The following is a 16,766-nucleotide window of genomic DNA, read 5'->3' on the forward strand; positions in this document are numbered from 1 at the left end:
TTTTAGACCAGGAGATAATGCCCATGTGTGCAAGTACACCTAACTGGTGTCCTTCTGAAAAAGAGAGGAGAGAGGACACAGGCAGCATCTCTGGAATGAATAAAGCAGAAAAATTCCCAGTGAGCACATGGTAGTATGATTTGGTCATGGAAAATTCCACTCTCCTTACAGGCATGGCCAAATAACTGTTTGTGTTTCTTCCTTCTTATCATAGATAAAAGGAAGCAAACAAAGCCTTTGAGTAGAAGTTAAAACCCTGGAGAAGGCTCTCTCGCCAAGACTGAGATAAGCATGGTTCTTGAAGCAGAAATGTTCAGAGATGTGATAGCATGATTCTGCAAGATCTGGAAGATGACCAGAATTTGTAGACAGAAGTGATCTATAGAGAACTCAAAGGGAGCTTTAAGAAGAATCTAATGGGTCCAGGAATGAATCAAGTTACGACTGAATTACGGTAATGACACTAATTTAAACCCTGTGACTACTATTTCCAACGGCTATAAAAGATCGAACATCAGTACCTCCACATGGTTCAGCTTCCCAAGGATGCAGGTTGGAGACAACATTATCCAGGTACATCTTGCTGCATATTTATTCATAATGACTGCTCTATGTCAAGTACTTCCATTCCCATTCAATATGTGCTTTGTCTGGAGGCATTAGTAATAGCTTTATTCTAGAAAAATTAAAACTGGAAAGAAATGGCAACTAAAGCTTCCTAGAAACTTCAATTTCAAGTTAAAACATGTATGTTGGACTGTGGTAAGAGGGAAAATCAAAATTATCCTTAAATCTGGAGATAGAAACTGAAGTTAATGGCAGATGTCACACACTGTGCCAGAGCTCAGGCAAGGATCGTAAGGTCATGAATCATGTCTCTCTCAGTGCACTCAGTGTCCATATTCCCCCTCAAGACAAAAGGAAAACAAAGGCATTTTGTCCCCTAAAAGGGCAGGACCTGGCTCTCCCCCTCCCTATTTCCCCTGGTAGCGTCCATACAATCCAGTGCCTTCATGCACACAATGCTGTGGATGCCTGAAGGACACAACCCAGACCACAGGCAGGTCCATTCGAGTCAGTTACCTGCATGGATCAATGAGATGCACAGGTGGAAGAGAGTCTGTGAGCCCTGGGACCAGGGTACACCAACCACATGCTACTAACTTTCACAGCTCCATCAGAGACTGCAGCTGGCCATGCTGCACAGGGCTGCACAAGGCTGATTCCTCTGGGAAATGCAGTATTGTAAAAATGAAAGCAGAGAAATCAGGCAAGTACATAGCATCCTTTGGTCTAGACAGGCCAGGGGAGAGGCATAAACTGCCCCAACGGGACTGGACTCCACATTTTGACTGAGCTAGAAAGAAGACCAAGTTCATGTCCCATTTGGTCCCTGATAATAACGTCTTAGAAGGCAAGAGCCTGATGTAGGGGATGGGAGGGAAGCAGACAACATGGTGTCTGCAGTGGCCTCAGGAGACACTCAGAGCATGCTAGGGACAGCATTTCCATCACCAGGTATCACCAGTGGACAGTGGCAGGAGCACCCCAGCCTCCCTCTTCTCCCCCATCCCCTCAATCCCCCAACTGTGGCACAGGCTGTGGATTTCTTATCCTAACCAAACTCCTCCATGGTGCAGCTGTACCATCTGCAAGCTTCATTCTTGACAGTGTGTTAGCTGAGGTAAAGGAGTCCAGGCCAGGCCAGGCCCAACCAGGCACAGAGAACATTAGACACCAAAGCAGAGGTTTCAATAGCTATGAGGGAGGAGAGAAAAAAAAATAAAACCTAGAAGCGACACTGCTGGTTACGAGTGGCCACATCCCTTGGGCCTCCTCAGCCCACATGTGGCAAATGCAAGGAGCAGCCAGCAAGAGCCTACAGCAGATGTACTACTTATCTATGTGTAGGAAGGATGGGTTTTCATCAGCTAAGCACAGAGAAGGAGAGGGCTTGCTGAACTCTCTGGACATCTCTCCCAACAGCCACAAGCCTTCTTTCTCTGTGTGGTTACCACAACTGAGATTCTCAAGCCCTAAAACACAGAGCAAGTAGCCTTTGATGGAAGCAAAAACACCCAAGGAAGCCAAGAAGAATCCTTCCCAGGAGATGACACAAAAATCAAAGTGACAACAAAGCAAACAGGTGAAAGACTGAGGAGTCCTCTGGCTCCAACATAAGGGAAATAATAATCCCAAATCAGAAGTGAATAAATAGAAAAAAAACATACAAACAATACAATGGGACACACACAGAAGAAGCAGTCACATAGACATCACCCCAAAAGGTTAGATGGAGGGGTCAGCAATGTAGTGCTGTGGGTTCAAGGCCCATCTTCTCCACCTCCAATGCAGCTCCCTGCTAAGGAGCCTACGAAGCAAAAGAGGATCTATATACTTAGGGCCCTGCCATCTACGCGGGAGATACAGATGCAGTTCCAGCGTCTTGGCTTCATCCAGAAGAGCAGCCATCCAGAAAATGGGCCAGAGGATTGAGATCTATGTCTATGCCTCTCCCAGTCACTCAACCTTTCAGGAAAATAAACCTTGACAAAAAACCAAGAATCTAATCTTTAAAAAGTTTTGTCGCCGGCTAGGCCTCAACCCCATCTGAGCCATATATGAGATATGCGTGGGTATGGACGAGCCGTGGCTGGGCTGAAACTCTCAACAGCAGGAACCAGAATGGATTGAAGAGCGGAGCTGGCCGAAGGACCTGCTGGAATGTGTGAAGCCCGACACCATGAAGGAGTCGGAGGGAGGAACCTGAACAGATCCTCTGACAGGACACTGACTCTGCAAATAAACACAAGAAGCATGGAGGTAAATAACCCAGAAGAGGCTTTGGAATGTGACCCACTGGAATACACTTGGCTCGGGTGGGGCAGACCAGGCTGAGTCAGTTCACGTCATCCACTGGCAAGCCCAAGTGCTGAAACTGTGTGGGGGCCTGGCCGTGTTTGGTTGCGATAAAAAAAAAAAAAAAAAAAAAAAAACAGTACAAAACACAAAATGCCAAGGTGAAATGGCCTGTGCTAGCAGGGAATGCAACACCCGACCAGCACTCCTCCCACTGGTTTAGGTGAGGGACAAGAGTGTGATGGGCAGAGCCGGGGAGAGATGCGATACTCATTGGTTCCAATAGAGGTCGGGGCTCAGAAGAGAACCAACCCAGGGGTTAAAACCATCAGCTGATCGGAGTGATGGACGGTGGCGGGCACTGTGCTTACTAGTAGTACATGTAGGAGCCTGGACTGGGAATGCCTCAAAGTTTTTTTTAGGGGGATTCCCCTGAACAAAATGGAGGAATCAAAGCATTAATCAAAAAAAGATGGAAAATGGAGTAGATGAATCAACCACCTCAGCTTTATGCTTGCAGCGGAAAACTGGACAAGGGGAAACCCTAAGACGGACTATGTCAATCAGTGGACTCTGCACCAGCCTCATCATACCTGGACTGTTGCTGATGATATGTTGGAGCTTCTAATTGATCAAGGTGACGCTCTGCTGGCTCTGCCTACAAACCTGAGAGGGCCTCCCTAAGAGGCGGTTGAACTTGAACTGGACAAGTGGGATGCTGGACTCTGTATGGTGTAAACTTTTAATTAGGGAATCTCAACGGAACTTGAGCTGTGGTTATGCATCAAGGTGAAGGAATTCATGATGGGGGAAGGGTTTGGGGTGAAGGGGGGGGAATCCCAGTACCTATGAAATTGTGTCATGTAATGCAATGTAATTAATGAATAAATGAATATTTAAAAAAAAAAAAGTTTTGTCGCAGGAAATGAAAGTGTACATAGACAACAGTTGTGAAATCTCAAGCAGTGTCAACTTTTCCAAATTAACTGACAAATTTAACCCAAAAGACAGCCAAAATTACAAACTCCTATTTAACAGGTTTTTGTGGTTTTTTTCCCCATTGGAATGACATATCCATAGACAGGAGATACAGGGGGAGAAAGATCTTGGTCTATGATTCACTCCCCAAGTGGCCTCAACAGCTGGGGCCGATCCGATCCGATCCAAAGCCATGTGCTTCCTTCAGGTCTCCCACATGGGTACAGGGTCCCAAGGCTTTGAACCATTCTCCACTGCTTCCCAGGCCACAAGCAGGGAGCTGGAAGGGAAGTAGAGCAGCCAGGATTAGAACCGGTGCTCATACAGGATCCCAGCACATGCAAGGCAAGGTCTTTAGCCACTAGACTACTGTACCAGGCCCTAAAAAGTACTATTTAAAAGCAACTGTAAAATCCATCAGTAGGAAAGTGTGCACCTGAATTACCAGGAATGACAGAGATCACAGAGTGAAAACCCCAAACCTGGGGTGAGTGAGCTGGAGCAGGGGTGTTGGTGTGGCGAGCACACACTTCATGCAGCATGGCTGGGGAGCAGTAATCCAACCTGAAGCAGGCAGAAAGTACGAGGATACTTCGAAAAAGTTCATGGGAAAATGGAATTAAAAGTTTAACGTGGGAACTGCTACTTCAACAGCCACATGTCAGTTTGGAGAACCTGGTTTGAGCTCTGGTTGCTCTGCCTCCAATTCAGCTCCCTGCCACTGCAAAGGCAGCAGGTGATGCTCAAATATCTGCCAGCCACATGGGAGCCCTGGATGAAGTGCCACGTTCCTGGCTTTGGCATCACCCAAGCCTGATTCTTACAGGTACTTGAGAGGCAAAGGCATGAATAAGTACATGGAAATGTACTCTATGCCTAGCCAATTAGAAAATCGAATAAATTTAATATTTAAGGTTAATGGATACAAAATAACTTTGAAATTAACGCAGTGTTTGCATAACATACACTTCCAAACTTTTGAAAAGTTTGAATGTGTACCTTTTCATCCAGCAACTTTACCCCTAGGACTTCAACCACGGTTAATATTCTGAAGTAACTCCCAGAGGATTCTGTGCAAGTATACCACAGACCGGGCGGCTCAAGCAGCCCAAGAACAAATTTAATTCCTATAGTCGTGATGTTTAGAAGGCCAAGATGGGATTTAGTTTCTATAAGGTCTCTCACCTTAGCTTAAAGTTGGGCATCTTCTTCCTCTATGTGCAGCTTATCTCCTCTCTATTCAGGTCCATGTCCAAACTTTCTCTTCCAATGAGTCATCTTGGGTTAGTGCCCACCCTAATTACCTCATTTTAAGTTAGTCACATCTCTAAAGACCCCATCTGCACAGTCCGTCACTTTCTGAGGTACTGGGGGTGGGGGTGTGTGCGACTCCAAGCCGTGGACTTGGGGGACAAAACTCAGCCCATAACAGCTGGCTCCAACACTGATCACTGCTGATGATAATCACCATGGTGATAGCCCAGTCCTTCATTTAGAACTTTCTAGGCATCCCTTGACACAACACAGCACACTAGATATCATCTCCCTCTCACAGAGGAGGAAGCTGCAGATTAAAGAAGTTAAATATTTGTGCTGCAGTCTATGAGACACCACGGAGTCTAGACAGGGACACAGTCTGAGGTTCCCAAGTCCTTATTTTTAACCCATTCCCTTCCAGGGCACAGTCAACAACATATGTAAGGGTGATCCTTTATCAACACCACCTGTGAACCAAGTATGTACGTAAGTACTTGTTCTCTGATAGACACAACTTACACTATAAAGAGAAACTATAAACGCTATTTCTGCTTCAATAAACATACCATCCCCATGTCACTTTTTTAATAGGATGTTTATGGATTTTTTAACATTTTATTTTGTTTTATGATACAGTTCCATAGTTTCTGGGGTTGCCCGTGCCCTTTCCCAAGGTCCCTTCCCAACCCCCACATTGATTTTCCCTCTAGTTTTACAATTAATGCCCTTCATCCTTAAGAACAGTCACAAGACTATTATGCTGTTTTTGAGGTGTTTCCCAACAACGTAGGCATGAACATTGTCAGGGAGTCCATCATCTGACTGTTAGGATAGTTTCAATTCTTTTACTGGGAATCCATCTCTGATCTGTATGCATAGACATATAGCACTTTGTCTCCGTATCTGAATATATCAGACTCCACTACACTTTCATTATATATCCCTTAAATTACAGAACCAGTGAGCACAGTACACAAAGGGGTGAAAATAAGTTTATCAACTTGAAGCTAACAAACACGCTACCAAAAAATGCATCACAAGAGAGATGAAAACAGAAATGTTCTTTTTGCATTTCCTCATTATCTGTATCTCTTCCAATAAGTTCGTGTTATTTATGAATTGATCATCCATAAGAGATGGATTGCTTATAAACACCTGAGGTTGTAATATATTCATTTCAACACTTTCTTGCGACATATCATGACTAATAAAGTTCTAGTTGTTAACTGTAATTCCTCTAGCACCACAAGAGTCATAGCACCACAGAGTCTTGTAGCTTCTATTCCTACAAGCAGGATTTTGATTCTTGTTTTCATCCCTATGTCATTTCCACAGTCTTCTTTCTGGACAATCCCAGTATAGGCCTCCATGTTCTCTGGGACTCACCTTGGCCCTGGGTCCCTCCTATGACAAGTGATGGCAAAAATTTCCTAGGGTGGATTCTGAGGGCTGAGATGAAAACCTTGCAATTTCCCAACTGCAGCTGCTGCCAGGGTAGCAAGTGTCCCAGTAGAATATTAATATACTGCAGCCCAACTCAGTGGCTCTGCTGTCTCTCAGGCTGCTTTTCAAGATTTGGGGACACCACTGTCCCTGAGGTGACATCCTTAGATAACTGTGGAAAAGCATGGGGCAGGAAGGAGACAGATTCAAAAGAGTGTTGAGTGAGCATATTTTGAGAAAGGCTGAGAAAAGGAGATATAAAGAAAATACTACAAGTAGGACTTGCGAACCAATGACATCATAATTTTTATCGAGCTATAAAGCTGGCTCATGATCTGAAGGTAACTAATTCTCACGTCCCAGCTTATGATATCATTACAGGGCTCTGCCTGTGGGGCAGAGAGGCAACCAAAGTACAGCAACTCTGAGAAAACACATCAGGGAGTGCCAGGGAGTGTCAGGGATTGCTGTGACAAGAGCTCATGTCAACCACACCAAGGCCTAACCACAAAGCAACTGTGATGGACCCCTGATATCTAGACAAAATGCAGAAAATCACCTCCTGGCAAGTGGCAGCATGGAGTATCCTGCAAGCCAGCAGGGTGGAACACAGGACCACGTAAAAGGGTTGAGGAGTGCCAGGCAGAGTTGTGCAATGGACAATATGGTAACCAAGGACTTAGTGTGGTTCCAGAGCTAGAACCTTTCCCCTGTTCCCTTTTCCTCACCTGGGGATCAATGCAGTGCCCTCTCTACTTACTCTCTCTGTGGTGTACACCTGACTTTTTTCTCTGAAATGCCAAAATTCAAACTTCATTCTTCCTGGAGTGGAGGATTTAGATTTTCGCCACTGTTGCTTTGCATTGTGGTTCTGCTTCCTTTCTACTATGAAAGAATCTCTTTCTGGGATGTCTTCAATACTTTCCCTTTCTTTCATTTAGGTGCAGCTAAACACCATCTGATCACATATTCTGATCCTTGTTAAGGAGTCCCCTGGGGGCCCCTGTTGTAGTGCAGCCGGTTCAGCTCCCAGTTGGGACACTGTCATCCCATATCAGAGTGCCAGTTCTAGTACAGATTGCTCTGATTCCTATCCAGTCCCCTGGTGGTGTACATAACACAGAGGAAGTTGTCCAGGTCATTCCCATGGGAGACCTGGATGGAGTTCTGGGCTCCTGGCTTCAGCCTGATCCAGCCAAGCCCTTGCAGCCCCTGGGAATACATCAACAGATGAAGAATCTCTTGGATTCTACTTCCTCTCTGTCACTCTGTCTTCCAAATAAATAAATCATTTAAAAATAAGTGAATGAAAGAATCCCCTAATCAGCATGACATTTAGGGTTATTTTTTCTCTAACGCAAATACAGTTAACTCTAGTTCTTATTTTTCCAACTAAGTTAAATTTTTGAAATATGTAAATGTCTTAATTTTTAAAGTTTAGCACCCAAGAAAGCATTTTGAAAAACACAACAGGGCAAAAAAAAAACATAGTTTTCTTATAAAGTGAAAGACTTTCATTAGATGAACACTAAAGATTCTATCCAGCTTTTACAACAACTAGGATAATAGCTGATTAACTGGTATTTGACTTTGGGTAAAATGACCAAACTAATTTTCTCCCTAGGTAAAATGGCCCCAAGAATGGGGCAGCTTTCTGAGAGGGAGGGTAGCCACTCTTACTTTTGACTCATCTCTTCCCAATTATTATCCCAAAACATATTGACAATAGGCAACATTTCTAAATACATGAGACAGGTGCAACTCAACATGTAAGTGCCCTATACACAGAGCACCTGCCGGGGATCTGACTCAGGGCAGGGCCGTATCTTGGATTCCCTGCAGTGCATGGTCCTTAGAAAGGGCTCAGGATGACTGCAGCAAGTTTAGGTTCCCAGGAATATACCATTTCAGGTCCTATGCCCATAAGAATAAACGAAGTATAAAATCCCACAGTAGATTTCTACTAAATGCTGGCTATCCTGAAAAACTTTAGATCATTAGCTCTACTCATCCAAGAAAAATAAGTCACATAAATATCATTTCTACATGTTGTGCAGTTAAAACCTCTTCCAAGCAGCAGGCTCAACATTTCTGGAGAGGTCTTGGCTACCCTGTAACTTAACCTGGCTTTACCTCTTAGCAGATACATGCTCAGCTCAGAGCTAATGATGCCTGAGCCTTTCCAATAAAAAGAGCCGACAGAGGGCCAAGTAAAAAAAAATAAAAATCAATTACAAGTGCTCTCAAAGCAGATGTGGGGAAAGACTGGGCTCTCCACAGGCTCAGGTTGCCTTGGGGCCTAGGGGACCCACAGCTGGTTTCACAGAGCACACTTCCTAAGATGAATTCAGGGAGAGTTGTATGTATGAAGTTTCTGGGCAAATAACCCACACCACTGAGGCTTGCACTGTTGTGTCCTCAATGCTGTCGTGTCCCAGTTTGCAGGCCTCAGCTAGAAGCTAGTCCCCTACTCAACAACAAGTTGATCAGAGTTAACTTTATGCTCCTGTCACGTTGGGATCCCATATTCCAGGCCATCAAACACTGATCATAACTATCCCAGAATACCTTAAGGCCCCGGAGTCTGAAACGGGTCAAGTCAGTGAACCCCAAGCCTGCTGGCCACGCCTTGTCCATTCTTCCCTCAGAAACCTCAATCAAGACTGTGCCAGGGCTGCCTCTACCTCTGCATTGTGACCTTTCCCAAGCTTCCCAGTGGCCAAGTGTGAACAAAACATAGACCTTATTGCAACTTCTCTCCCTCTTTCTCTTTCATATACACACTGAACCTGGCCTCTCAATTAGTCAAGGTTAATGTGATATATATTCTTCCTGCAAATGCCCATGGTTGCTAAGCACAACCTCAAAGAAGCCTTCGTGATAAGATCTTCAAATTCACAGATGACTTTACACAAGGACCAGAAAAAAAACCTGCCTGCTTCTTTGTATAGTAACAAAAAAAGAGTCACATTCCTGGTTTCCACCTGTCTAATGAGATCTAGAGGTTGGTGGACAAACATGCAAAGGTACCGTACCCATTCCACTCTCATGAACCTAAATGGCGTGGGATATTTCTCCCTTTCCAGGTAACACAGTGAGCCCTTGGGTCTCTGGTAACTAGATACTACTAGAAAGAAAAACACGATGGCAAAGCCTTTGTGCTGAGGATGGAACAGTGCAGCCTCCTTACACTACAGGAGAGCCCTCTACCACAGACTCTTTTTAGCTGGCCAGCATCTCCTGCATGGACTTATGCAGCAGGTCTCCCCCAGCTACAATGGGCACTCTGGTACAGCAGTTGCCTTTGGCCCCTTCCTCATGCAGATCTGAGCTTCAAATCAGTACATTCCTGCAGGCTTCAGGATAACATTCACAGGAGTAGGAAACCTAGGTGAAGCCCCCACCTCAGTATCATCTTTCATTGCCCAGGCAGATGCAAACCATGCCATCAGCCAACTGGGACTCTGCAACCACCAACAACTTCTGCCCCCTATGCAAGGATTCTCCTAGCAGCACACAGGCTGCCCACGGGCAAACACTCCCTGCCGCGCAGGACAAAGGTCTTTCTCAGCTCTCCTAACCTTTTCTAAGCCTTTTTCCTTATCAAGGGCCATTTGTGGTAGGTAGGTAGACAGACAGACAGATGCCATCATTCACAGGTCATACATTAGCAACAAAAGTCAGCCTGCATGCTGTTAATGTATAGAATTTGGGGTCTCACCTATGGATGCCTTGAGAAGGCCATATCCAGCGATTTCACAGACCTTCTACAACCTGCGGGCTGGATGGTTCCGACCCGTGTTAATATTTATTACACTGAGGCCCATTTGGGAGAAATGCACACGTACGCTTCCAGGCAAGGCCAGAGGAATGAAAGCATACATCGATGATTGAAACATCAGCTCCACAGACACATCTGCATGTGATGGGGATGACTTCCTTTTATGATAAAATTAAAATGATGTATATTTGAATATTAATGAAAGACAAACAATCTGGACTGATGATTTGGATTTAGCCGATTTTAGTATATTCCTATTATGTGGTTCAGTTTATGAATATTCATACTATGAATGACCCGAAAAACTTGTGGAAGTTCTTCTGTCCTGGTGAGAGTTACTGCATGTTCTGTTATTTAAGTGTTAGACTGGCTTCAATGGAGACATGACAAGGACAATCCAGGCCTTCATTTGTTTCTTCCACACAGTAACTTGGCTGCATGCGATACAAGGCAGCAGATCTGAGCTTACAGTTAACACATCTACACTTATCACAGCTTCCACAGAAATGTTTAAACTAGGAGCATTTGGTGTTGTGCTAAAGCAATTGCATGGGATACCCTCAGTCCATGTTACAGTGAAACCTGGTTCTGCTATCCCTTCCAGCTTTCTGTTGATGCACTCCCTGGGAGCTACAGGTGATGGCTAGTGATAGCATCCCTACCATCCTACAAGGGAGACCTGGAATCTGTGCTGGGCTTCCACTCCAGCCTGCTTCATCCCTGAACACTGCAGACATTTGGAGAGTGAGACAGTAGATGGTAGATAACTATCCCTTTGTCCTTATCTATGCCTTTCTATAAAATGAAAAGTGCTCAATGTTTAAATTGAAGACAGAAATCCTAAAACCTGCCAGTAAAGCGTCTCTGACACCTTTTTTTGTTATTATTTATTTTTCTTGGAAAGAAACATCAGATTTGCGGAGAGAAGGAGAAATAAAGATCTTTCATCTGCTGGTTCACTCCCCAAATGGTCCCAGTGGCCAGAATTGAGTTGATCCAAAGCCAGGAGCCAGAAGCCTCGCCTGGGTGTCCCACATGAGTGTGGAGTCTCAAGGCATTATGTCATTGTCTGTTGCTTTCCCAGGCCATAAGCAGAGAACTGGATGGGAAGTGGAGCAAGTCAGGATACAACATGGTGCCTATATGGGATCCTGGTGCTTACAAAGTAAGGGTTTTAGCCACTGAACCATTATGTTGAGCCCCTATTCATTTACTAAGAGTGAGAGAAACAGAAAATCTTGTATTCACTTGTTTATTCTCCAGATGGCCACAATGGCACTTGCTGGACCAGCGCAAAGCCAGGAGCTTCATAGGCATCTCCCACAGGAGTGGTAGGAGTCCAAGCACTTCCACTGCTCTTTCCAGGCCATTGGCAAGGAGCTGGATCAGAAGTGGAATGGATCCAGCACCCCTATGTGACACCAGCATCACAGGAAGTAGCTTTACCTGCTGCTTCACAATACCAGCCTCTCTACTGAAATGTATTAATTGAGGACCTACATGAAATGCAAGCAAAGATGGAAGGCAGCACAGGAGCCAATCCCAGCCTAACTGCTACCACCACATAGGAGGGGTTGCAGGGCAAGAGACTGAGAAATGCTGCCTCTCCCACTCATATGCTCAGTATTTATCAAAAGGAACAATGAACACAAATGTAAAAGCACTTGCTCCAAAATGTATTTTTTAAGTGTGTGTGTGTTTCTCCAAGAATTTGGGGAGGGAAATCAAAGTCGGGACATACTATACCCTAAGCCAGGACCTTAGTAAGTGCTCCTATAGCAAAACAAAACAGCCAAAACTACCGTGCCAGTTTGCCTGGCTCATTCAACTCAAGCTGTCAGCACACATCACAAAGTGCATGTTTCACCTATTTCCTCCATCTAAAGGAAAAGAGAGGGTGGTTTTGACTGTGGTATTTTATATGAACAAAGACCATGCAGCTTGTCAGGCTGCAGGCATAGACACTGAGGGGACAGCACAAACATAATAGCCCTGACATGGCACTGCAATGGTCTCTGCTTGGCCACACACTTGAGGACTCGACTGTATGAGGCAAAACTCTCTCCTTGCATGCTCAAATTTTTTTTCACTATAAAACTGGTAAGAATATTGAACTACATGAAATTTCTTCCTTTACTGGTCAAAGTTATTGAGGAGAGTGATTTCACATGGTTTTTTATCTGGCTTATCAGTTTTCTTTAAAAAAAAAAGATTAAATATTATTCCCATGAAGGTAAGCAAAACACAAGTTATAAAAAGTTTATGAACTAGAACAGAAGTCAGCACTGCAAATTCTGTTATGTCCTTTGCTGTAATGATGAAATGACAGAACCACTGTTATGCCAGGTGCCAGGTCTACAGTCAGAAACAGGCGCTCAGAACCCCAGATGAACCCTAACTGCAGGAATTATGCTTTCTCCAGAAAAATGGGCCTTTCACTCAACAAAAGAGAACTTTATAAGTCAAATGTTCACTTTACTTAATAAAAGCAGAAACACTCCAGATGAAAGTCAGCTGGAACCACACCGTCAATAATCACCAGCAAAGGACAAATGGCCAACCTTTGTCATTCAGGGTTGTCACTCTCTGAGGCCTAAATCCAGGTCTAACTAAAATGCTCCCACTCCTTGGTTTCCAGACGCTGAGCCCAGAGCTACAAACAGCAGGGCTGCCAGGCGTGCACCCAGCTGTCACTCACCCCGCAGGATGTAGTTCTGATAGTTCTGATCCGCTTCCGCTCCCACCTTGATCAGGCACGTCAGCCCTTCCGCCACCACAAACTCATGCACCAAGTCCTTGTCATCCTGGCAGGAGAGGGGGAGAAACAATCAATGACTTTGAACTCTGTCCCTGTCCACATTCCAGCAAAACTTGTGCCATTCAAACTGTGTGAGCCTTGGAAGCTGGATTCCCGACCCCCACGCCCTTGGACCCATTCTGCTCTAGTCAAATGAGGCATCTTAACTCTTGCCAGAGGAATTTTACAACCAATCCTCACACTGCTCTTTGCCAAAGACCAATTATTGCCTTCTGGGCAATCTAATAAAGATAAGGCCAATGAGTCCCTGGCCTGTTGGAAGTATTTATAGCGTTCTGCTTTTCATTCTTTAGAAGTTACCGGGTCACCCCTTCAAGCACCCCCCTACATAGCCCAAGTGGCTGGGCACATGAAGTGGGTTGCTTTTCACGACAGGAAGGAAACATCTCATGCAGTGCAGAGTTAGGAGGGAAAACCTCAAAGTCACCACTGAGTTCAATAAACAGCTCTGAGAAGAGTAAGACCAGAGCCTTGCAAACACTCCCTGAGCACATCAGACAGCATTTGCTCTCATCCCCAGCAGCTGACATGCAGGACAAGGGAGCTGGCAGTGCACAGGACCAGGTTTGTACCTGCAGCAGCCATCGCCTAAAGGTGACACCCTGGTCTGGGTGGGCTTACAGACTCCATCACAGGCAGAAGGCTCTCCCAGCTCATCTCTTTCAGCAATCCTCCAAACCAAGCCCCTGGCCAACTAACTGACCAAGTGACCCATCAACTCAGAGCAACTGAGTTGGCTTGGAACTTAGTAGAAACACTGTTTAAAAGGAAAAACAAAAACAAAAAACTACCCAGTCCTACTGAGCCCAACCAAATAGAAAACTACTGTTGGGCCAGCAAGCTTTCCAGGTCATCTGTAGGTACCCAGCTGGTTCTTACCACAAGGTCCATGTCGGACAACCATCTGGGGAGCTTTCCAGGGCCCAGGAAGCAAGACCTACCCACATGAATGTGATGAGAACTGCTGGGGCAGGGTCGAGGCTCTGCTGTAAAACTCCCCCAGGAAAGGCAGTCAGGTTAAGAACCTGGCTTTCCAGAGAAAGGCACTCCAACCCAAAGAGGCATCGATACCAAGATCACACTACTACTACTTCACCCGTGCCCAAGCACAAGCGGTTTTCTGTAGCACCAAGTTCTATGGAGCCCCCAGAGGAATCTTCTCACCCCCATTTCCATAGGGATGGGGAGACCTCCTGCACTGGACAGCCTTCATCTCCAGTGCAGATAGGAATAAGCTGGAACACCCATTTTGAACTATAACAGAACAAAACTGAAAAAAAAAACCTCAGTGATGTAAGTAGTAGAAAGCTTAACGGAATAATGAAAGGTTATTATTGTAGGACTAGTCAGCAACTCTGGTTTATCTCCAAAAGAAAAAATAATTGCAGAGAACTGGCATAACTCCCATGTCCCTCCATGAAACCAGCCCTTCAGTTGGAAGTGATGGCATTTTCCAATTATACGGATGGGAGACCAGAGCTAAGTGTGGGCAGACACAGCTCTGGCTCTTTTTGAACCAAGAAAGCCCCCTCAAGGGTCAGGGAAGGCTGGGAGGGTTGGGTGGGGGGTGGTGGAAGGGAGGCGTGAGCAATGCTTGCTCCCTGAAAGTAATGAAAGACAGCTGTGTTAACTCAGACCTTAAGATAATCATGGCTTTGGAAAAAAGAAAATGGGACAATATTGTGAGTTTTTGGAAAATTACTTTACACTCATATGGATAAAGGAAATAAAAAATAATTCTCTCTCCATCCATATCCTTTTCCACCCGCACATGTGAACAGTGAACATCTAGATGAGCTCATGTCTAGTCAGAAAGTTTTTCCAAGCATGTAACAAATGTTTATTACTTTAACTCGAGCTAGATTCACACATGACTTCATGGTGAAAAAGTGAGAACAAGCTCTCGAGAAACCACTCAAGCTAATCACTAATATTAATATACCAGAGAATTGACTGGCTGGCAAAGGCCCTCGGAAAAAAACACTGGTCAGGCGAGACACTGTTTATAAAAACAATTCAGGACCTCAACGACAATTTATGTGTGTATGTAGATAAGGCACTCAAGTAGGAGAAATTTATGGATAATAAATGCACAGAACATATTCCAAATTGGCAAAAGACTGGATTTTCAAGACGTATTCTGAAATATGCAGGCATTAATAAATGACTTTGAAACCCAAAATGTTTTCAAAGTAGAATAAAATGAAAATGTTAGCACTAACTGATAAGTGGCTATTACTGCACTTCAGATTCTTCTGTAATATCATGCATTAACCTCTGATCATCATTTTTTAATGCATATTAGTCAAGCAATGCTCAACTTCATCCAGATAACCAATGGCTATGTGTTTTAGAACGTAAAAGACTGATTTCCCAAAAGTGCTTTCGGAGAACACACTAAAAAGTGGACATGCAGACCCAGGAGCATGGGATGATGGAAGTTAAGCCCCAGACCCAATTCTGCCTTCATAGCCTGGTTAATCCTCCATGTGCTGCCCCCCTTTGGCTGGGTTCTGTTTTACACGTGTGTGTGTGTGTGTACCAGACCATCAACTTCTGATGACAAGCATCTGCTTCCTCACCTAAACAGCACTGAAGAGGCTTCTCAACACTGTATGTTTCATTCATTAGTAGTAGAAAAGATGACCCTGTGGATCCTGAGAACATATACCATAGGGAGTAGCTGGTTGAAGGCAGGTGCAAGAAGAGTTCAAGCATGTGTATTTCCTTTTATACTTTTTGAATTTTCCAATTTGGAAAATTTTAAACACAAACAACAGAATCATTTACTAACTGCAGGTACTCACCAACGAGAGCCAATCACATTTCATTTAGCATCCTGCCCTTTCCTGCCCCCCTGATCTGAAGTGAATCCCAGACACCATACAATGGACTCCAGAAATATTCCAGTATCTGGAATTATACTGAATATAATGGGATATTTATGAATTAAACATCCACAAATGCTAAATATCCAGTCACAGTAAATTTCCATAAATACCTCCCTAATACAGGAACTCCATCTCCAAATTCCCTTGAAATTTATGTGTTGAAGAACATAAGACCTCAGGCATTTGGAGCAGCCCAGCCTGGAGGCTGCTGGTTACAATGCTATGCTGTACAGTTTAATATGTGCATCTGTCCTGGGTCATTTATCAACCAGTTACTACATGCAGAGGCACAACCAGTTGTGGGGTTGACTCTGCCGGGTTGCTCACATCAGCAGTGTCTATTTCCCTAAATATCTGGTTGTTACGTCTTTCCTATTCTATCATCAGCTCTTAACATTCAACACACAGAACCATTAATACGACAGAGGCTGCAAAAATGATGAAACTGAACTACTTGTTACTATGTATGAGCTAAATTATCTTTACAAATAAGATTTTCCCTGAGCAACTCTGACTGACCTAAAGTTCCTATATGAGAGGCAAGGTAAACATGGGATGTCAGTTCTACCCATTTTCCAAAAACGGTAAGTTAATTTACTAGAATCTTCTGCCTATTGAGTGATTTTGCCAATCCATTGTTTACTATCATATCAATTCACATTTATTCTATGTGTTTCAATTCAACTTTCCTTGTTAATGCTTACTGCCCCATCTTTGGCTAGCCAATTCAATTGTTTGT

At 44.3% G+C, this 16,766-nt stretch overlaps 1 protein-coding gene across 3 annotated transcripts in view; it reads right to left on the minus strand.

The window, feature by feature from the left end:
* FHOD3 (formin homology 2 domain containing 3) overlaps positions 1-16,766 on the minus strand; it is a 434,575-nt gene that overhangs the window by 234,359 nt on the left and 183,450 nt on the right. For all 3 annotated transcript variants that reach the window (XM_058676902.1, XM_058676901.1, XM_058676900.1), the window contains exon 5: positions 13,017-13,122. In XM_058676902.1, the coding sequence (XP_058532885.1) occupies positions 13,017-13,122 (106 nt within the window). The remainder of the gene's footprint in view (positions 1-13,016; positions 13,123-16,766) is intronic.

This window comes from Ochotona princeps, chromosome 18, assembly GCF_030435755.1.
Source record: "Ochotona princeps isolate mOchPri1 chromosome 18, mOchPri1.hap1, whole genome shotgun sequence".
Classification (NCBI taxonomy): Eukaryota; Metazoa; Chordata; class Mammalia; order Lagomorpha; family Ochotonidae; genus Ochotona; species Ochotona princeps.